We start from the raw sequence: 22,916 nt of genomic DNA on the forward strand, positions 1-22,916 counted from the left end.
TGGATGAAATCCCGCCCTTTTTATGGATGCAAGTCAGGAATATCCCACCAAACTCGGGACAGTTGGGAGATATGCAGGATGCCCTTCTAGTCACGCCATGCCGTGGCATGACTCGGTAGCGCCGAGCGTCTTTTCGTGCAACTTTTTACCTTCAAATGCTTAATTTCCGCATAACAGGACGCACAAGCAGCTTATGCTGATTAAAATGATATGCAGGATGCCTATATTTTGCGTGTGACTGCGGGTGTATCTGCATGGTAAATGCAACGTTACAGTGTCACAGCCCCTCTGTAAAAAGTCTAACGAAAAGACTCTCGGCGCTGTCAAGTTGCATGGCACTTATGCGTTACGCGACTTGTAGCGCACAGAGGTAAGATGTATGTGAACACATCTGTGCCAGTGGTTGGCATACCCTAGCAATACAGCTTTGTTGCCTCTGGTTGTTGTATTTATGTGAATAAGATGCACATTATCAGCTAAGGACGCTTGGCATGATTGAGTCGCGTGAGACCTGGTCCACCAATAGGGGCTATTTGGCTTGACGAGAGCAACAGTGTTTGAAGACACTTCTGTGCCTAGTCAGAATTATGTTTCACTCCATCGGCACAGAACATCCTAGGACACAAGAACACATTGTGCCCACAGACACAAAACAACAAACAGCACTCTATAGGAAATTCGTCCTGCTATTCTTTTATTAAAAGTCTGTTATCACGCAGTCCATTAAACTGATATTTTCCATGCTATAATCATGTAGGCTTACATATTATTCACAATATCTATGTCACCTAAAGGATCATCACATATATATTTCAGAAATGGCAAATTGTATAACTATTAGACACTGCTATTATCATATGACAAACTGAACATAACGATAGCATATGGAATACTGTTAGGGTAATATAATAAGAGAATTGCAAGGACATTTCTATAGCAATACTGTCATTCCATGTGATTAATGTCACAGAGATTACTTTGGTGATCATATACAGAAAGAGAAACAAAGAATTCACAAAGTGCAACTGTGGTAATTGTTTCCTAGATTGGTCGGGAGGTAAAACTAATCTGGATATGAACTTCATTGCAGAAGGTGCACAGGCAACAAGGCCTGGGACCCAAGTAGGTTCTCAGAGGTTGTGCATATGGCATGACTGTGTGGTGACCCAGTGTTGTGGCCAATAATCATGTGATCTGGCTCCTTGCACTGTGATAGGTGCATACAGCATTCATACTGATGTCATACTGACACATTCTAGGGGGTAGAAAGTCCAGGCGGAAACATGGGAGTGGCAGAATAAGTTAAATAATATATAGGTAACACAGATGGGGGTCGCTAGTGAAGCACATAGGGGTTGCGAAGGCTCCAGGCCCGCAATAAGACATGGTCACACTCGAGCGCACAGGTAGATATGCTATTCTGCCTTGCACTGCTCTTAGTAAATTACACTACACATGTTAAAGTGCATTGTACTACATTGTACAGCTTCAAGCCAAGTACAATTAAAGCTGATAATTAGACATTATATTGCATGGAAGTGTACTTATTACCTACACACAGTAGAGAAAGCCATATAGCAATATTCATGTGAATACATCCTGACCTCAAACTTCAGTGATGTCACTACCTGGAGAATTCATAGACGCCATTTTCATGAGTGCCGATGTAGCTCACAAAATGGCTGACTCCACTGTCTGTAAGAAATAAGTACACTGACTCACTGCTACAATATCAACACATTCATAATTGCTGGATACTTTAAGAGTGATTATACACATTTCTAAAACCCCACCAGACACCATTTCCTTATGGCAAAAGGCACACCAGTGCTTAATTATGAACCAATATTTGTTACATTGCATACAAATGTGCTTTTTTTTTTTGCCTCTTAACCAGTTATTGATTCATTACAGGTAGGACAGATTTATTCTATTCCATTACCACAAATAGGTGGGTTTTTTGAGGTGTGCCAGGATGTAAGGATCACCCTCAGCTGATTTGAGTGGAAGAATTTAGCTTGGCGGATGTGTTATCTCAGTGGACTGACCACCCATGTGCCTGCTGGACCAACACGCCAGCTCACCACTAGAATATAATGAAGTATTTATACCACTTTTTTATTAGGAAGAGGTTAAGCAATGCTAGGCAATAAAACAAAAATCTGGCAATTTATGACACACTTCTATTAAATCATGCCACTTTTCTCTTCGTGTAGAGAGTTTCTGGAAGAAGACTTTCCGATCAGAAGCTCTTTTTCTTGAATCAGACTATCCAGTAGATCCTCCTGTCTGTAGTTGTGGTAAACCTTCAAGAATGCAAGGGTTGTAATACCCAGCCAAGCCAACCAGGAAGCCCACAGTCCAAACTGGGAAGACAGATAGAAAATATACCTATCAATAATGATATTTTAGGCATGCACACACAATTCAGTGTCTCACAGATCTCAGCCGTGTCTCTGCGGATGCTAAATTGGCGTTTCTGAGTGGCAATACGAAGGCATGTAAGAGAGACATCTTCTGGGTGTGTCTAGGGCATGCAGCCCTAGTTACTCATTATTCTGAGTTATGAGTGTGCAATCTGGATACAAAGGAGTCTATTTTCTAAGCCTTAGATGGATATAAAGTACAAACCAACCAGCTCCTCTCATTTGCTAAACACAGCCTGCGACATGGCAGTTAGGAGCTGATTGGCTGGTACTTTATCTCCGTTCACTTTATATCCATCCAAGGGTTAGTAAATAGACCCCCAAATTCAGATGGGCTTTGGCATGAGAGTTCGACAGTTAAAATGTCAACAAGGGTACACTGTGAGGTCGTACTCGGCATGCCAACATGTTATTAATTTAAAGCCTTTTAACAGTGGCGGCTTTGTAACTTCAAACATGACGGTAAAGCATGTTGGCATGCCGAGTACAACCTCTCATTGCCGACATTTTAACTGTTGACCTCGGCAGTACAGTAGATCTCTGCAGACAGATGATAATGATAATGATGACAGCTGCTCTCAGGGGTTGGGTACGGGGTGCCGATGCTTGGTATCCCGGCAGTCATAATCCCAATACTGGCATCCCAACAGGGTTAGGATACTGACACCTGTCGGTCGGTATCCTAACCCTCCACCTCTCTTTATCTCTCCCTGGTGCCTAAACCTAACCTCCCCCTACCCGCACCCTAAACCTAACCCTCCCCTCTTAATCCTTACCCTAACCCTCCCCCTAGTGCCTAACCCTACCCCTCACCCTAACCCCAGCACTTACGGTCAAGATGCAAGCACCAGGATTCTGACAAATGTCGGGGTGGCATTCCTGAACACCGGAATCCCCGCGGTCGGGATTATGACCGCATCCCGCTCTCAGCATTGTGTTTGCAATTTATTGGCAAGTGCACTGAGACCGGCGTGCAAATCAGGAACAGATCCTAAATGCATAGTGAAATACAAACTATATGATATATCTCTGTGAATGGTGAGGGCAGTGCCGCATGGATTGGGGGCAATGCGATCTCTGGCTGAGATAACTAACAGAGGAAGAAAGGATTGAAGCAGAGAAGCAGCAGGTTGTGAACAGTGGATGAAAAGAGTGAAATATATTGTTCTATTTGTCAGTGACGTAACTAGGGCAGGGCAAGTGGGGCACGTGCCCTGGGCGTCGTGGCACCGGCGGCGCGTGGGGGCGCCGCTGGCTACGGTACCGGCCCATCCTAGTTACCCAGTGTAGTGCTGACCGCAGTTAGCGCTACACATTTACACAGGACCGGCGCTAGGCTTCCCAGCGCCGGTCCTGTGCTGCACAGCCGAGCCCCTTCCCTCCCCCTGAGCACTTGCCCAATAGCACCAGAAGAAGGGTGGCAGGTGGGCTCAGGCTGTGCTAACACACACATCACCGCCGCACGGCGGCGATGTGTGTGTTAATCAGCAGCCAATGAGAGTCAGACGGACTCTCATTGGCTGCTGCTGCTGCACACACATCTCCACCAGTGCTGGCGGAGAGGTGTGTGTTAAACAGCAGCCAATGAGAGTCAGATAGACTCTCATTGGCTGCTGCAGCGCCCACTGCAAGAGCCGGCTCCCTTCCGGCTCCTGCAGTGGGTAATGGGAGAGACGTCATGACTTCTCTCCCATAATGCAGAGCGCGCCAGCCCGAGAGGGCTGACGTGCGGACGTCGCGGCGGCAGGAGCCGGAGCGTGGATGCAGGTAAGTTGTATTTGGGCAGGGGGCACCTCTACTGGGGGGCAGTAATCGGGGGGACTACTACTGGGGGCACTTATTGGGGGGACTACTACTGGGGGCACCACTACTGGAGGCACCACTGGGGGGACCTCTACTGGGGGCACTAATCAGGGGGACTACTACTGGGGCACTCCATCAGGGACCACAACTGGGGAGACTACTAGGGGGCACTATATAAAAGGCATTGCATAGGGAAGGAGGGGGTGGGGGACTACTACTGGGAGCACTATATAAAGGGCACTGCTACTGGAGGCACTATATAAGGGGCTTACTGCTGGAGGTACAAGGGACACTGCACTGGGGGCACTAAATAGGGAGGACCACTACAAGGGGCACTGTATATGGGGGATCACTACTGGGGGCCTGCATAAAGGGGATTACTACTGGGGGCACTGTATAAGGGGCACAACTGGGGGCCTGCATAAGGGGGACCACTACTGGGGGCACTGTATAAGGGGAACTAATGGGGAGCTGCACAAGGGGGACCACTACTGGGGGTACTGTACAAGGGGCACTACTGGGGGCCTGCATAAGAGCCACCACTACTGGGGACAGTGGATACTGGGGGTACTGTACAAGGGACTTCATGTGGGCCTGCATAAGAGGGACCACTACTGGGGGCACTGCATAGGGCGGACTGTATAAGGAGCACTACAGGGGTTAAGGTGCATATGGAAAGGAATGTTAAGAGTGACGAGAAAGGGGTATGTGTGTCCTGTTGACACGCGCCATTAAGTGACCCCGCCCATTGTTTGCCGCACGCATACGGGGGGGGGCTCCATTTTAAAATTCGCCCTGCGCTCCGAATACCCTAGATACGCCACTGCTATTTGTCACTCTCCAGCATGGAAAGGATATGTCCTAAAAAGGCTCTGTGAAAGCCTAAATACACCTTAGCATTACAAAACAATTAAGTACAATTTTTAAACTACCTTAATTTAGAAACAGCTCTGACCCGTCGAGACGTGGACTACACAAGACCTCTGAAGGTGGCAAGTGGTATCTGGCACCAAGACACTAGCAGCAAAGCCTTTATTACCTGTAAGTTGCGAGGTGGGGCCTCCATAGTTCAGACTTGTTTTTCCTGCACATCCCACAGACGCTTGATCGGATTGAGAATGAACATGGTCTCATTTGCACATGGCTCATCATTAAGTTTGAAAGATTGCACCATTGGATTCACTTTAGTATTGTAGCTCTAAGTGACATTTATACCTATATAGTTTAACACTCTCAGAAGGAAACTTTGCCCCTCTATGAGTTCTTATAAAATCAATGGTGCGTTCATTAGTTGGGCTATTTGCATTTAAATTGGGTAAATGAGATGGTGCTTTCAAGAACATGCTGTTTTCCAAAGGTCAGATTACTTGTCAATCAATCCTAGGATCACATGAAGTAACTTATAGATCCAGCAGCGAGTGTGGAAACACATGGTCAGCAAATATTTGTAAGGTGATTTGTGGAAACATAATAACCAGCGCACATATGAAGTGTTGGGAAATCTAATATTGAAGTAACATAAAACTAAACAAGGTATATTTGTATAGTGCATAAAGCCAGTCAGGTGATTGGAATGCCACAGTTAACAAAAGTCCTGCCACCTCTTACCTGTGCAATAGCAAATTGATCATAGAAGGACGAGCTTTCTAAGTTTAGCTCAAGATCTTTATCTTGGAGTTCTTCACAGCTTCAAAGAGACACAACAAAATCATGAATAGTTACAATAAATTGTGTTTTGATTTATAGCTCAATAAATGCCTAGGGGTCATTTGAAAATGTAACCCAGACGGGATTGGTATGCATTGCCGAGTCCCAATGTCGTCAATCAGTTTGCCGGCAGCGTGATATGGATCACACTATGCCGACACATTACTAGTGGTAAAGCATTGTAACTCTGTCGACCGAATGAGTTTAAAAATTATTGTAAAGCATCTGCCAACACAGTTACAATGGTTTTACTGACACTAGTACCGTGTCGGCATAGTGTGCTGTCGACATACTGATTATCCGTGAATGTCAGAAAATGTACTACTTCCCTTTTTGGGGAATGAATTTAGGAGCTGTAGAAGGGCTAGGTACATCTATAGTATATAGGACGATATTATCATTAAGACAACTAATTTCTATGGTAAACGCACTCATACACAAAAATAGGACAGAAACTTGAGTGTGTTGTAGATAAAAATATCCTAAAAATCTAAATTCTCAATGACAATAGAAAATCAAGCTGTGTTCTCTGTGTAGTACACACATCATAAAGATTTCAATACGTTAATCTAAAAGAAAACTTGTACTGATGTCTGTATTTGTCCCACATGAAACTCTTCTCCCCCTGTATAACTCATTCTGCTGCAAACAGTCCATGAGTGTGTTGATGGCCTCTCCCCAAGAACCTTCCATTAGCGTCAATGGGAAGTTCTCAGGGAGGGGCATAGACACCCACTCGGCCTGTTCCAAAGAGTATGAAGAGAGAGTACGGTGTGGGGCAGCTACAACCATAGGTAACCCTGGCAGATCCAATGAAAGGATCAGCCATGTAAATGTAATTAGATTTTTTTATATGAACACATTAAACTTGATCCAAAACCAAAGTTGATGTTATCCTCTATAGCTCCATGGGTAAACCACTATAGCACAGGTTCTCAAACAGAGCATGGTTTCTAGGTCTCTTCACAGTATTACAAGTGAAATAATTAGCTCCACCTGTGGCTCTTTTAAAATGTGTCAGTGAGTAATGAATACACCTGTGCACCTGCTGGGTGACCTGGAAAATGTGAACTGTGTGGGGTCCTGACCGAGTTTCAGAACCTCTGCTCTATAGCACCAAAGGAGGTAGTGCCTATTGTTTTGCTGCTACTACATAAATGTCCTGGATTTGACACAGCTCCAACCCTTTGTAAAAGCCAATATCTGCACATAAAACCCCATGGGGAACAAATAGATTGTGAGAAAAGCCAGGAAAGTCTGGATACTGCTCAGTGGTTCCCACAACACATATACAGTATATGAACCAGGAATATTAAACTGATAGAATGACACAGCCCATTGTAACCTCTCCGTAGAGCAGGGCATAAATCTTGGCTACCGACCTGTTGGGCATACTGCCTTTCTCTGTAATGGCATCGCACCACATGTTAAACCCAACACTGACGATGGTGCTGGCAATAAAGGTAACGAAAACCACGAAGGAGCTGATCAGCAGATTCAGGAAGGCATAAAAGAAGGAGCTGCAATAAAACAGAAAGACAATATCAGTAATAAGAAGCAAGAAAAACAGCATCAGCAGATGCTCCAAACAGTGTAGTGCCAGCATAGAGCAGACGTAAGTAGTCTCCTAAGACGTCTGCTCTAATTAATAACACCAAGGAGAGATGAGAAGACCTGAGATTACTCTTCTCTTGTCTCATTATCCTTGTCACTTACACCCCTTATTTTTTCTACTTAATGAGATTTTAAATCATACATTTTAAACTGTCTTCTAACTATATATCATGTTGCTCAATCACAAACAGGTAGCTGACAGAATGGGAAGCCAATGATGATGATGAGAGCGGTGCTGCTGGCCTGTATATTTGCAGACAACTTTATTATGAAGGACTTTAGAACATCTCTGAATCTGTTTTACTTACACATCATCTCTTTGGTGCAGGGAGCTTAATATATGCCATCAACGTAACGTAACCCTTTCTTTTAAAGAGGCTCTCCAAATTTACCTCCCTACCGAAGCACCCGTAGTGACAGCTAATTATTGATTGCCCCTATCTAGAGGTGAATTTCATCAATTGTTCAGTTACTTTGCTCTGGTCAACTTCAAGATCCAAGATTACATGCAATTAACAAGTGGAATGGATTGTGAGACCTGCACTTACATTGGGCCCTCTTGCCTCCCTAATACATTATTATAGTTGAGCTACTGGAAGCCACCCCTATGGGTACAAACAGTGGGCACTGCCTGTACATTAGTTCTCACAAATCGCAAGCTAGGTTAGTAGAAATAAAACTTAATCTGCATTGTGCAGTTGGGGGAGAAATATTTTTTTGGAGGGTGTAAAATCTAATTAATGTTCATGCAGTGATGGTAAGTAACCAAAGTAATGTTTACTGTACTTACATAAAAGTCAATGTAAGATACAAATGTCACAAAGGGGTCTATTTACTAAGCAGTGTTAGAAGACACAGTGAAATGAGATAAGGTACCAGCCAATCAGCTCCCAACTGCCATATCACAGGCTGTGTTTGAAAAATGACAGTTGGGAGCTGACTGGCTGGTGGTTTATCACTTTCTTATTTCTTTTCACTCTGTCTCCTAACACTGCTTAGTAAATAGACCCCTAACTGTTTAAGCTATATAATGAGTGAGAAGATGCGTTTGTCTGTCTGTCTTTTTGTCCTTTATGCACGTCCAGAGTTTTGGACCTAGCTCCACCAAATTTGGCAGGGTGGTGTAGTTTGACCAGGATTAGGTTTTTGCCTAGGTTTGAACTTCATCAGGGCCATACACTGTCACACAATCGCTAAAAATGGGGACATGCTTAAATTACACAGGCTCCAAGGCTGGCTCCAGTGGAAATTGGCAGCCTGCCAACAACCTGTGAGACTGCAACAAATTCTGCAGCAGCAAGTAGTCTCTCATTGAAGCCCAGCACACAGCAGCGTGTGCTGGGCTGCTGACAGGTGAGAGAAAGGGGGGGGGGGCCCTCCAACAAGCCTGGGCCCGGGTATTTAGTACCCTCCCTCTCGGTGCTCCTGGGCATACCTAGAAATTTGTGGGCCACACAGCAAGATCTTAAATGGCCCCCCAGAGGTAAAAAAACAAACAAACACAAATTTTCCCCCACACAGAGTCCATTCATGTTATGCCACACAGTAGTAGTACTCCATATACATTATGCCACACAGTAATGCCCCTTACACATTATACCACATTGTAATGCCCTTTACAGATTATGCCACATAGTGGTGTCCCATATAACACTCCTAGTATTGGGGTGCAACATGGTATGTGACCACATTGTTTAAATAGAAATCACAGGGGCTCTGCACTCACCATAATAACTAATAATAATAAACATAATAAACAGTGGGGTTTTGGTTCATGAATTGATCAATGCATTTAAGCTTGCAGCCCATCGTCACGGGACCCCACTTTACTGCAAGTCCCTACTCTATTGCTCAGAATTATAACATGGACATAGCCATCACATTAGTTATTATGGTGAGTGCGGAGCCCCTGTGATTTCTATATATATATGTATGTGTGTGTGACACACGCAACACACAGCATACATTCACATTGCATGGTTACACACATCAAATTTGCCAGGCTCCTGCTGCTGGGTGGTTGTGATGATCTGTATTTTATATTACTATATCCCACCCTCCTCCCCTCCTGGGACTTTCCCGATGCAGATGCACAGCACAACTTGGCCAATTGGACCACACTGGGTATACAATCGGGAAGCCAGCTGCCTTAATACCGGCAGCCGGCTTCCCGACTGTCATATCCCGGCGAGGGTGAAATGCCGGACGTCTATATCTAGACCCCTGTCATTTCCCCGACGTTGGGAGACAGGCGCCCGGCATCCCGATCGAAGGGATGCCGGGCGCCGCGAGCGGACAGCCGTGAGGGGGGAGGGTTAGGTTTAGGGCACCCGGGGGGGACTTAGGGCTAGGCACATCCCCGGGAGGGTTAGGGTTAGGCTAGGGGGAGGGAGGGTTAGGGTTAGGCACTCCCGGGGGGGACTTAGGGTTAGGCACCCCCCCCGGGAGGGTTAGGCTAGGGGGAGGGACGGTTAGGGTTAGGCACTCCCGGGGGGGACTTAGGGTTAGGCACCCCCCGGGGGACTTAGGTTTAGGCAGCGGGGAAGGGGGTGGTTAGGGTTAGGCACAGAGGGGGAGGCTAGGGTTAGGCACCCCTAAGGAGGGTTAGGGTTAGGGGGGTTAGGTTAGGTTAGTAGATACTCACCTTAGGACGATCGGGATTTCCAGCACTGTCGGGCTTCTGCTGCTGGGCTCTGCTGGTTTGTTGGGCTGCCGCTGCTGGGATTCGGACTCCCGGCCATGCGGCCGCCGGGATATCATACCGATTCCCCACACTGACACTGGCAATGTCTGTGCAGATATAGTTTTATTTTATATAACCATGGTGCCACCAAACAGCCCCCCCTCTTTCCCTGGGACTCCTATGTCTCACACACATACATCCAAAACACCCTCTCCCCCTACCTCCCCGGGACTTCAATGTCAGACACACACACATACATCATGCACACACATACATACATCACACACATACCACCTACCCGGCCAACACTAACAAGAGACTGACCTGACATGATGCCTCTTGCCATTCAGCCTTCCCACGCCGCGCCAAACAGCTCCTTGACCCTCTGTAATTATGCAGCGCGGTAGACAGTTGAGTCACTGGAGAGACGTCATTCGGGCTAGTGCGCCATGCGGGAGCCGGGGGAGGCAGAGCTCACAGCAGGGTTGTGCATAGATTCCCCTCCGCAGATGTACCTACTGAAGGGGATCTATACACAACCCTCACAGCAGTCAGGACAACTGGGTGCGCCGCTGATATACATCGCAGCTGGCACCCGGCATATAGAAATTGCAGCAGTGGCAGGGCCCGCCCCCATGGCATTCTCCGGTCTGTGCGGCCACCCTGGTTATGGCAGATATGGAGTCAAGACTGTCTCCGTAAAAAAATTTGGTTGGTTAGGGGGGGGGGGGGTTTCTGAATACTCAAAAAAAAAAACAGTGTGCGCTAGTGGCCTCTCGCCTCCCCCTCTATGCCATCAGCAACCAGCAGGTGTGGATTTGAGGCTGGGCCGCCAGCTAATTACAGATAGCACTCCGGCAGGCAACGGCAGACATGGACAGACAGCAGGGGGCAATTTGGATCTGGTGCCGGTGACAGGCCAATCAGAGCTCGCTAAGGCAGTCAATCAGGAGCTGCCAATGCTGATTGGCTGCCATTCCATGAGCTCTGATAGCGCCGCCGGTCGCGAGGCAATCACTCCATGACTGCCTGCCAGTGCGCCAGCACCCAATCAATATTGCTGACACCCGGGCCCCTCTCGACAGCACTGACTGGAACGGCCCACCTTGTGTGCGTGACTGGGTGCAGGGGGAGTGTCAGGCCACAGAGGCAGCTCCTGCACCATAGCAACTGCACCCCTTGCACCCACGGTAGTTACGCCATTGTTTGCATGCATGTTAGCAACCAGTGCGGTCCTTTTCAGGATCACTGGAATGGGGTTATAGGCGAGGACAATGTAAACAAATAAAGGCTGCAGGTGTACTTCAGGGTCCAGACTTCAACCCGGGCAACGCCAGGTATCCCAGCTAGTAAGTAATAAACTCAAACTAATGAGAATATGCAGGGATCAAATGTCACAGCAATAAACTAAAATGTTTTTTTTTTTTTTTTTAAAGTCCATTCAACCCAAAATGAAAGGTATCTTAAATAAGTAGGTTATTAATTACTTTGAAAAATATACATATGAAAGTTTAAGGAGCTTATCAGAATTGAAGAAATTTGGGAGGACATTGGGACCTGGAGAATATTTTCCTATGCACAGCAGACTTCCGGTGTTTAAAAACTACACTAGGGGGTCTATTTACTATGCAGTGTTAGGAGACAGAGTGAAAAGTGATAAGGTGCAGGCAATTCGCTCCAAACTGCCATCTCACAGACTGTGTTTAAAAAATGACAGCTGGGAGCTGATTGCCTGGCACCTTATCACTGTCTCCTACCACTGCTTAGTAAATAGGCCCCTAAGTCTCATGTACCATTTTGAGAGTCCAGTTCAGTAGTATTCTGTAGGATATTAGAGGGTTGTCACTGCACAATCTATAACCACTTTAAGACACAGGGCCTGATTCAGACTCGATCGCAAGCGCTATGCGCTCGCGAGCGGGTCGATGTTTGGTCACTGCGCATGGCGGAGCCGGCTCCGACGTGCATATGCGCGAGACCCGGCTAGCGATGGGCGCTCCGTCGCTACAAGTCTCGCACCAAAGCGGAGTAGCTGTCTAGACCATCGCAACCATCACCTGGCCGCTCGCAATAGCTGTGGGTGGTCACCCACAGCTAAGCGAGCGGCCAGGAGGCCACACAAAAAATAAATAAAAATGGCCTGATTCAGAGCGAGCGCTCTTTCAGAGCGTCCGGCTCTGAATCAGGCCCACAATTCACCCTCTCCAATGGACCCAAACTGCTGACATTAGACAACTGGGCTGTCCTACAGTAACTGCTGGATAAGTGGACATACTGTATCTGTGAAAAGCGTTGCAGAGTGATGCTAGTTTAATTTTATATTTAAAAAAAATAAATAAAAAGTCTGTTCCAAAAATTTTAAAATTTTGCCATAATGATATTTACTGAAACTGTGAAGTGAATTGTTACTATCTTTTGGATTATAAATATGTGTCCACAAATAGGACTCCAGGGAACTGAAAATCCTATGTTTAATATATTCCAATAAAAAACCCTATTATTCTAATTAATTCAACCGAATGGACAATTTCTCATTTGCACATGGCTCATTATTAAGTTTGAAAGATTGCATCATCGGGTTCACATTATTATTGTGGTTCTAAGTGACATTTAGTGTACACCTAGATATATATATATCTGACACCTCGCCAGCTCTGGAAAAGAAATTTGTTGTATGCATTACATACACGGCAGGGCTGTCACAATTGCTGACCTCATGGAGCCGAGGTTTCGGAACTACTGACATCATAGAGTTTGGCTGTCCATCTGCTGACATTTCAGAGCTAGGCTGTCCGAACTACTGAGATCACAGGGCATGGGCTATACTATCTGCTGACATCACAGAGCTGCGCTGTCCGACTCCTAACTGATGATATCTAATCACAGAGCTGGCTTATCATAACTGCTGACATCACAGAGCTGGCTTATTACAACTGGTTACATCACAGAGCTGGAATGTCATAACTGCTGACATCACAGAACTTGGCTGTTTCAACTGCTGGTATAACAAAGATACTGTTTCCTATCTGTTGACATCACGGAGCCTTGCTGTACTAACTGCTGATATCACCAGGCTGAGTTGTTCTAACTGCTGATATCACAGAAATTAGCTGAGCTATATACCTACCTTAGATAATTAGACTGCCTTAATTGCTGACGTCACAGGACTGGGCGGTAGTAACTGCTGACATCACAGAGCTAGGGTTTCCTAACATCACAGAGCTGGGCTCTCCTAACTGCTGACATCACAGAGCTGGGCTCTCCTAACTGCTGACATCACAGAGCTGGGCTTTCCTAACTGCTGACATCACAGAGCTGGGCTCTCCTAACTGCTGACATCACAGAGCTGGGCTCTCCTAACTGCTGCCAACACGGGGTTGGGCTCTCCTAACTGCTGACAACACGGGGTTGGGCTAACCGATGTCCTAACTACTGACACACATGCCTTGCTGTGTAAATATCCAGGCTTTTCTGTTTGTCTACGAGTGAGCTCTACTCATCTGTGCTCACAGAACCCATTCATGCACACTACCAATGATCGCTACGTTTTGTGTATTAGTCCTACTTGCACATGGTTTCAAGCACATATTGGTGTTTTTTTATTTTGTATTTGGAGCTTTTTAGTGCTAAAGCGCACATACAGTGGGTGTCTTAAACTGAAACATCTGGATACAAATTATTAGTTTTGTTTATATCTTAATCATGAGAGTGAGAGGAAAGCAGGACTATATATTTTATTATGCCTTTTTTGTGTTTCAATTTTTGCTAAACTGGTCAAAACGTGACTAAAAATCTGCTTTGCCGCAAAACTTACTGAGGTGCTAAGCTTCCCTCAAGCTCTCCCTTCATGGAGAATAGATGTCGTGCGCATGCACACGGCATCCATTCACCCGGCGGAGATTGATCACCGCTACTATACCCACGCATGGAACACTGCGGCCCGCAGGTGGGGAAGGCACAGGGCAGGCTGTTTTAGCGGGGCGGGATGTCGCTAAAAGGACAGGGCACATTTTGCCCCTTTAAAATCTGGCAGGGCACGTGGCGCCCCGCCAAAAGTGTCTAGCGGGGACACTACATGCAATGCCGATGTTCACATAGTTGAAATGTAAAATAAACTGCAGTGTTGGATGCCCGACAGATGTTATTGTAGGTATTACGGTAGAGAAAGTGAGGCAGATGTCTTTTCAAACTTGAATTGATACACATGTGAACTGAAATCTCTAACCCACAAGTAGATACGTTAGAAACCTATATTTGCAGGCAGTCAATAGTAATTTCCAATTAAAACTTTTATAAACTGGGATGAATTTAAAAAAAAAAAAAAAATGGAGAGGAATTTACTCTAATCAATTATATGTTATGTAACCACCCAAAAAACAAAACAGCTAATCTAATAGTGCGTACACACGTGTCGATTTCTTGGACAACTGAACATTAACGACGTCGTTATCATTCAGTCTTTCAAAAAATCGTCCAATTGCTGCCCCAAAACGATGAACGGCAACTACTAATGCGCGCTCCCGTTTGTAGTTGGTAGTTGGGGGATGAGGGAGGGAGCCCGACACTGAACGAAATAGTTAATGATTTTGTTCAGGGTTTGTGCTCAGTGTTGTTAACACTGAGCACACCCCTGCTGGGGACACACAGGACGATTTTCATTCGGGGAGAAAATAGTCCCTTGTGTACACACCTTAAGGCTGGCCACACATCTAAAGATTTCCTGTCCAACCATCCAACCAGTTGATTGGTTGGAATGAAAATCTGGTAAGGTACGAAAGCAAATGACAATCAGCAGTTTGCTCCCAAAAGCCGGAAATTGGGCAAAAACTGTTGTTTGAACAAATTGTTTAGATCAAACATTTCACAAACTTGTCTGACGACCATTTTCATCTGTTTTCTGGCATTTAGGAGCAAATTGCTGATCATCAGTTACTCCCATACATTACCAGATTTTCATTCCAACCAATCAACTAGTTGGATGATTGGACAGAAAATCTTTAGGTGTGTACCCAGCGAAATTCTTGGTGTGTTCCAGTGGTATTTAAAATGCATCCCTCTCGCTACTATAGAACTGCACATCCCAGCATGCCCTGCCACAGATTTGCTATTATGGCATGTTATAACTGGCATGCTGGGATGTGTAGTTTCACATCAACTGAAGGGCGCATGTTGAATACCCCTGGTGTACACCATATAGGCCATACAAGTCATGTATTATTTTTAGATCTTACATGTAAAACATCCATCACTGACACGTGCTGTGAGATGAACGATGGTGAGCAGGTAAACACAGAGCAAACTAAAACAGAGCAGAGAGAGAGAGAGAGAGAAGAAAGAAGGGCTTACGAGAGAAGAGGAAGAGAGGGAGAGAGAAAGTTGAAAACAAGAGATGAGGGCCATGGGTCTAGAGCAGGGGTTCCCAACCCCGGTCCTCAAGGCACACTAACAGTCCGGGTTTTAAGGGTAGCCATACGTGAGCACAGGTGACTTGATTAGTACCTCGGTTACTTTGATTTAACCATCTATGCTCAAGCATGGGTATCACTAAAACCAGGACTGTTGGTGTGCCTTGATGACCGAGGTTGGGAATCACTGGTCTAGAGAGACAGGTAAAGAGATGGATGGAGCAAGAGAGGGACAAGGAGAGGGAGAGAAAGCAGTGGCCTAAGGCAGGGCTTGACAAATTTTTATAAAATCTAAGAGCCAGGCTGTAAGTGTAGGAGCCAGACCACCGTCCCCCCCCCAAAAAAATGACGTGAGCTCTGTGTGTTATGCAACTGTTATACACACTATACTAGTCCACAAAATATTGCAGTTAAATGGATACAGTTAAATGGAGGCCCCCTCACTACTCTGCACAGCTCTCCTGCTCCACCCTCCAGTAACAACAGACCACATTTCACATAAAGCAATGGTGCTAGAAAGTACAACAAAACCCCCCTCCCCTCGTGGTCACACTACTATCCCTCCGAAGCCACTCCACAATATCTGGCGACGCATAGACCCTAATAGCAGGCCAGGATGGAGAGGAGGAGTCAGTGCAGGCCAGGAAGGACACAGGCACAGCAGTCACCATAGGCGACACTCAGCACATGCACTCCTGTGCATGAAACGAATGCACGATACTATAGGCAAGAATCTCTGTCGGGACTGATGTGGATCTGCTTCCTCGCTCACTGCAAAATCTGGTAACCATGGCGACCTGTCCCCTGGGATTTGTTGAGCCCTGGCCTAAGGGGTCTATTTACTAAGCAGTGTTAGGACAGAGTGAAAAGTGATAAGAAAGTGATAAGGTGCCAGCCAATCAGCTCCTTACTGCCATCTCACAGGCTGTTTGAAAAATTACAGTTGGGAGCTGATTGGCTGGCACCTTATCACTTTCTTATCACTTTCACTCTGCCTCCTAACACTGCTTAGTAAACAGACCCCTATGAGAGAGAAGACATGGGGATAAAAAGGAGAGAGATGAGAAGGGGGGTGGGCAGAGAACCCGGCAATGGTGGGCGCAACAACCAGTGATACGGCAAATGTTGTGCCTTTAATACTTTTTTTAAAATATCCTAATAAGGGTTTTCAATTTAAGTAGTGTTATTTTTTTCTGATGGTAGTGATGCTGCCATCACCGTCTATGGGGGTCCTCTTGTAGTTATTCATATCTATAGGCTGCAATGACTAAATGTGTGATGTAAACGGTCTTCTGTATAATAGCAGAACATTTTTTTTACTTATTTTATAAAGACATATTTATAATAATTTCTTTCACAGCACCAATGTTCATATAAAGTAGTGGCTCTCGAGACCCAATACTTTATCAAAGCCTCCCAGCTCTCATCCTAACTCACTGTTACATGCTCCTTCCTCTGTCTACCCCATCTGTGTTACGCCTATTTGTTTGCCCCTCCCCATTAGAACGTCAGCTCTCACGAGCAGGGCCCTCTCCCCTCTTGTGTTTCTCCCTTATACTTTCATCTGCTCCTTACCCACAAGGGCACCTAACACTTATGCCCTGTTGTTTTTTTGAGTGTTATGATCGCTAATACAGCAATGTACAGTATATAGACCTTGCCCTTGACCTGCTTTGGATTGGATTGTACTGTAAGTCACTGGTTTCTTGCTCACTTATTTGTTTATGTAGCATGTAAGCCGCTGCGGAACACTTATGGCGCCATATAAATAAGGGATAATAATAATATTGCTTTAATGGCCCTTTAGGTTTATCTGCTTTTATTCTAATACATTTTGACCTAAGTAAGTTTAAATTTGCAACATCCCACTGTTATAATGAGGAAAGGATGTTTATCCCCGTATATTAAAAACTTTACTTTTGATAAACTACAACATTTCAAAAAGTTATTGCCAATGGACACAAATAAAGGTGAAAGTGGAAACTGGATTAGTTTTAGGGACAGAAAGACAGGTGGTACTGAAACTGTTAGAAATCACATGATGTAATAATGCTTGCTAACTATAGGCCTGATTCTGAATTGCACACAAGTCAAATAGAAGCTTCATGTGATTTTTGATTTTATGTCGGACGGATCTCCACCATATTCCTCGGCCATGAAAATTCTGGCTGTCTGCTGGGCGGTTACTTTGCGATCGCATGCAAATATACCATTTTTTGGAAGTGCCAGAGTTGTATTGCAGGTGTGTAGCCAGAGTTACGTGCTATTCTGAGGTATGTGCAGTGACGGATTAAGGGGGAGTGACAGGGGCAGTCGCCCCAGCACCCCCACACACAGATGGGAGCCCACACAGGGTCAGTGTGACCCTGCCGAGGACAAGTGTCTAGCGGCACCTGTTTCCGGATGGGGGCTCAGCTGACGCGATTCTGCAGCAGCACAGTCAGAGCTGCTGCATACAGCGCAGAGCGGCTCCTAAGTCCCCCCATCAGCATCACGTGACACATCATGTCCATGACGCTGATCACTGATGTGGGGCCTCAGGAGCAGCTCTGCGCTGTATGCAGTAGTGCTGACGCATTCAGAACATAGAGCCAGAATCAAAGGGCTCAAGGTAAGTACTCGGGGGTGGTAGGGTTCATGTGGCTTGAAGGGGGCCCCCACAAGCCTTAATCCAACCCTGGGTATGCGTATTGTAAAGGACGTCTGTTTTAGGCAGATTTCTTGCACCCAGTGTGGGGTGCATAAAGCATCATTAGCACATGGTACAAAATCTAGCTGGGCTTGTGTCGGTTTCATGTGCCACTCAGAATTAGGCCCAATATCTGTACGATGTACCGTTATTTGTGTCACAGCATTAATTATATACTCTATACTAATAAATACACACTCACATGCCCATAGGTCAATGTATGACTCTGCTAGTCCTGTGCTAGTCATTTGAATATATTTGCAATGACTGTATATTGATCAGCATAGCTGGGTGTCCAGGTGCTATTATTATTTCTATGTCTTGTTACGGCTGGAGAGCTCACAGTCTAATCAGTGATAATGTACACCCAGCATCTACAGTCCCCCTCACCCCCCATCCCATTCCTAATGTGCGGTACTCACTCCTCATGGCCCTTGCACAGGAGGAACAGGGACCTCCAGGCCTGCACGGCAGAGGCCAGCAAGGACAGCACCCCGGTAAGCACGCTGAACCTGCAGGCGGATTCCGGTCCCCACTCCTCCACCGTGAAGTGCTCCCTCTCCAGCGTGATGTTCCCACTCAGCCACACGCCCTCAGTGAACAGGAGACACCTCCCGTGGAAATCAGTGCTGTTCTCCGACAGGGGCACCACGGCGATGAAGCTGAAGAGGAAGGCCAGGAAATACAGGGCGCATTGTGCAAATAGGAGATTGCTCATCGCCATGTTCAGCAGCCGGGGAGGGGTGCGCGGGGAGGCTGCGCAAATACGCACAGGTGCCCCAGCCCCGGGGAGATGATGATGCTGCTCAGGGTGGCCGCGATTTATATCCCTCATCCATGGCCCTTCTGCTCTTCCTATTGCCCCAGCCAGCTGCAGGAGGACTTGGGGCAGCAGTACCCAGATGCAGTAGACTGTGTCCTGACCAGAGTCCGGAACGCCGGACCAGCTCCCTGCAGCGACCCCTGCCGCTGAGGAGCTGGGTATGCGCGTTCCCCTCCTGGGGAGGGAGCTTGTGTCTGTGACAGCTGGCACCGGGCAGACAGTGAGCGAGATATTGTAGCCGGCTCCCCGCACGCTGCTGCCCCCGGACTGAGGAGACGGTCCTTACAGTGGCTCTGCTGTCACCCGGGGGACCCTGTGCAGGGAGACATTACATACAGCCTCATACCTACCCCCCTGCTGCTGCCCCCGGACAGAGAGAGAGGGGGGCACAGACAAGGCTGCTGGTGCAACAGCTCAGCAACTATGTAACACTTGCTGCAGAGTTGAGGGGGACGCAGGTGTTTTGAATACTGTATTATATATGGTTAATAATGAATTACCCTTTGCAAACTGTTAATGTGGGAGTGGGGGGTATTGGTCACAGAGGATGTAATGAGATGGGTGATTGAGAAATCCATTGCCTATCAGTTTATTGATTTAGGTTTTTTTTTCTTAACTCAATTCCTTGTGCAGAATGTTCCATAATTGAACTTACGACTATTTTAATCATCAGTTCTGCCAGCCGGAATGGGGCACAGACAACGTCGTTAGACAGCTGCTACGGGTACCGGTACGGGGTGCAGACCTCCTTAGCCAGCCATCCTGGGTGCCGGAATGGGGCACATACCACGTTAGACAGCTGCTACGGGTACCGGAACGGGGCGCAGACCTCCTTAGCCAGGGTGCCGGAACTTGGCGCAGACCTCCTTACATAGCCATTCCAGGTGCCGGTATCGGGGCACTGACCACCTTAGTCTGCCGTCCCGGGTGCCGAAACAGGGCACAGACTACCATAGCCAGCCAGAATGAGGCACAGAACACCTATCCAGCCGGAAAAGGGAGATGACCACCTTAGATAGCCGTTCCTAGTGCCAGGGCATAGCTCACCTTAACCAGCCATTCAGTGTGGCAGAATGGGTTGTAGACCACACGTAGCTGTTTTGGCTGCCGGAACATAGCGCAGACCACCTTATCCAGCCTTTCTGTGTATTGGGATAGGGTGTAGACCACCTTAGCCAGCATCCCGGGTGCCGGAATGGGGTGCAGACTACCAAAGCCAGCTGGAACGTGGCACAGCCTACCACAGACAGGTGCTGGAACAGGGCACAAACCACCTTAGCCAGCCATTCAGAGTTCTGAAATGGGACGCAGACCACCTTAGATTGCCCTTCCGGGTGCCAGAATGAGGCGCAGAACACCTTATCTAGTCATTCAGGGTGACTGAACGTGGCAATGACCAACATAGTCAGATGTCCCGGGTGCCGGAATGGGGCACAGACCACCATAGACAGCCATTTTGGGTGTTAGAATTGTGCACAAACCACCTTAGCCAGCCATTCAGGCTGCTGAAATGGGATGCAGACCACTTTAGATTGCTATTCCAGATGCAGGAACGTGGCGCTGAGCACCTTAGCCAGTTGACCCAGGTGCCGGAACGGGGCACAGACTACCATAGTCAGCCAATTCCTAGTGCCAGAAAGGGGCACAGACTGCCTTATCCATCCGTTCCAGGTGCCGGAACAGGGCACAGACTACTCTAGATAGCCGGAACAGGTGGCAGAATGGGGCATAGCTCCTGAAAGTGACACAAGATGCTGCTGAAAGTGACACAAGCAATTATATGTGCATCTGTAAATACAGATTAAATTTTTGCACATGCTAAGAGGTGCAATTTTTGTTCTCAACCCATCTTTAGGTTGCACAACTAAAGTTACCTGCGATGCTAAATCAGGCCAATAGTGTAATTGTTTTACAGCAGTCAAGTTATTTATCTTTTGTACATATATGGCACCAGATGGTTTCTGTAGTGTCCATCATAGTAGCCAAAACATAAATCATAGTTACATAAGAGATGGGTGATCATACAGGGTAGTTACAGACAAGTTACCAACTTTACAAATGTACATAATTACAGTGAAATCACATAGGGAGAAAGGGACCTGCTCACAAACGTTTACATTCTAGTGGGGCAATGGCTGGACACATAGAGGAAGATGAGAGCAGAGTTGGGTAAAGCATTGGATGAAGGTTTAGGCAGATGGGGGTATACTTGAATGAAGAAATGAGTTTTGAGGCCATGTTTGTAGACAATTCTGGATGGGTGTCTGATAGAGTGCAAAGGGGCAATTCTGTAGGATTAAACCAGCATGTGAGAAATCCTGGAGACAGGTATGGGAGAATCAGGAGTAGAGAGGGCAGTCATTGGTAGAGTGAAGGGGGTGGAAGGCAGTGCATGTGGGAATGAAGATGTAGAGAGGAGAAGAATGGTTTAGGGCTTTGAATGTGAGTGACAGGAGTTTAAATTAGATTCTAAGTTGGACATGGAGCCAATAAAAGGATTGACAAGAGGGAGGTGGAGCATTGAGAGAGGAAAATAAGTCAGGCAGCGTAAGTAAGAAGACACTAAAGGGGATTAAGGTGTGAGATAGGTAGGCTGGGGATCAGTGGATAACAGTTATCAAGGCGAGAGATGGTGAGGGCATGGATCAGGGTTTTAGTGGTTTCCAGAGTAAGAACATGGCCCTTATTAAGACCTGCTCGCTGCCGCAGGCAGCTCGCTGGGTCTATGGGAATTTTTTTTTTACTCCAGGTCGCTCGCAAAGCTGTGGGTCTCCACCCACAGCTTGTGCGAGCGGGCTGGAGACCGTGGTGATTATCGTGACCATCAGGCTTGCGACAAGACCCTGGGGTAGGGTCTCGGCTGCTGCAAGCCTGAGTGGACTCCCTGCTCTAATAGAGCAGGAAGTCCACTACTGACATCACTAGTGATGTCAGTAGGGCCGCCCCAAAATGCCAGGCGTTCCTAAGGGAACGCCTGCGTGTGTGCAGCCACCCCTCCTACCCACCTACAAAACAGGGCGAGCTGTCACTCACCATCGCCAGCCGCCCCATATATATATATATATATATATATATATATAGTATTTAGAAAGGAAAGCACTCAAAAGGGACTGTAAAATAAAACTTATCTTGTGGAAAATACATTTTGGCCCAGGACAGTTAATGAGAGTTTCGGGAACTGTGTTCCTGCAGAAAAATAGCACTGACTATATATAATACTGTATTCAAAATACCTGCCCCCCGCACCCCTTCTGCAGCAAGTAGATGAGCTGTTGCACCAGCAGCCATCTCAATGATCCCCCACCATCCCCCCTCTGTCCGGGGCAGCAGCAGCCACCTCCATGCTCTAAGATGCAGGGGGATGTGTGGTGAGATGCCAGTGGCTGTGTTGAGGTCAGGGGGCTGTGGTGAGATGCAGCAGGATGTAGTGAGATTAGTGGGCTGTGGTGAAATCAGGGTGGTGGTGAGATGCAGGAGGATGTGAGATGCAGGGGGCTGTTGTCAGATACAGAGAACTGTGGTGAGATGCAGGGGGCTGTGGTGAGATGCAGGGTGCTGTGAGCAGGGAGCAGTGGTAATATCGGGACTGTGATGAGATGCAGGGAGCCGTGGTAAGATTGGAGCTGTGGTAAGATCGGGGCTGTGGTGAGATGCAGGGAGCCGTGGTAAGATCGGAGCTGTGGTAAGATCGGGGCTGTGGTGAGATGCAGGGTGCTGTGAGCATGGAGCTGTGGTAAGATCGGGGCTGTGGTGAGATGCAGGGAGC

General features: G+C 46.9%; 1 protein-coding gene across 1 annotated transcript; it reads right to left on the reverse strand.

Annotated features, from left to right (window-relative positions):
• Nucleotides 1–677: 677 nt before the first annotated feature.
• TMEM179 (transmembrane protein 179) lies at nucleotides 678–19,392 on the reverse strand. The gene is made up of 4 exons (XM_088473744.1): nucleotides 18,750–19,392; nucleotides 7,319–7,456; nucleotides 5,838–5,916; nucleotides 678–2,366 (listed from the first exon to the last, which is right to left on the reverse strand). Exons 1-4 carry the CDS (start codon nucleotides 19,160–19,162, stop codon nucleotides 2,187–2,189), a joined length of 810 nt encoding a protein of 269 aa, XP_088329870.1. The 5' UTR covers nucleotides 19,163–19,392; the 3' UTR covers nucleotides 678–2,186.
• Between the last annotated feature and the right edge of the window lie 3,524 nt (nucleotides 19,393–22,916).

This window comes from Taudactylus pleione, unplaced genomic scaffold (assembly GCF_031769625.1).
Source record: "Taudactylus pleione unplaced genomic scaffold, aTauple2 ptg000139l, whole genome shotgun sequence".
In the NCBI taxonomy this organism is placed as follows: domain Eukaryota; kingdom Metazoa; phylum Chordata; class Amphibia; order Anura; family Myobatrachidae; genus Taudactylus; species Taudactylus pleione.

What these genes read in the sequence shown, in the direction of transcription:
- TMEM179 (XM_088473744.1), bottom strand. Translation starts at nt 19,162, where the DNA reads ATGAGGGATATAAATCGCGGCCACCCTGAGCAGCATCATCATCTCCCC. An exon ending in CTGTGCAAGGGCCATGAGGA is followed by an intron (nt 7,457 to 18,749) that starts GTGAGTACCGCA and finishes GTTTTATTGCAG; the next exon opens with CTCCTTCTTTTATGCCTTCC. An exon ending in ATCAATTTGCTATTGCACAG is followed by an intron (nt 2,367 to 5,837) that starts GTAAGAGGTGGC and finishes CTGTCTTCCCAG; the next exon opens with TTTGGACTGTGGGCTTCCTG.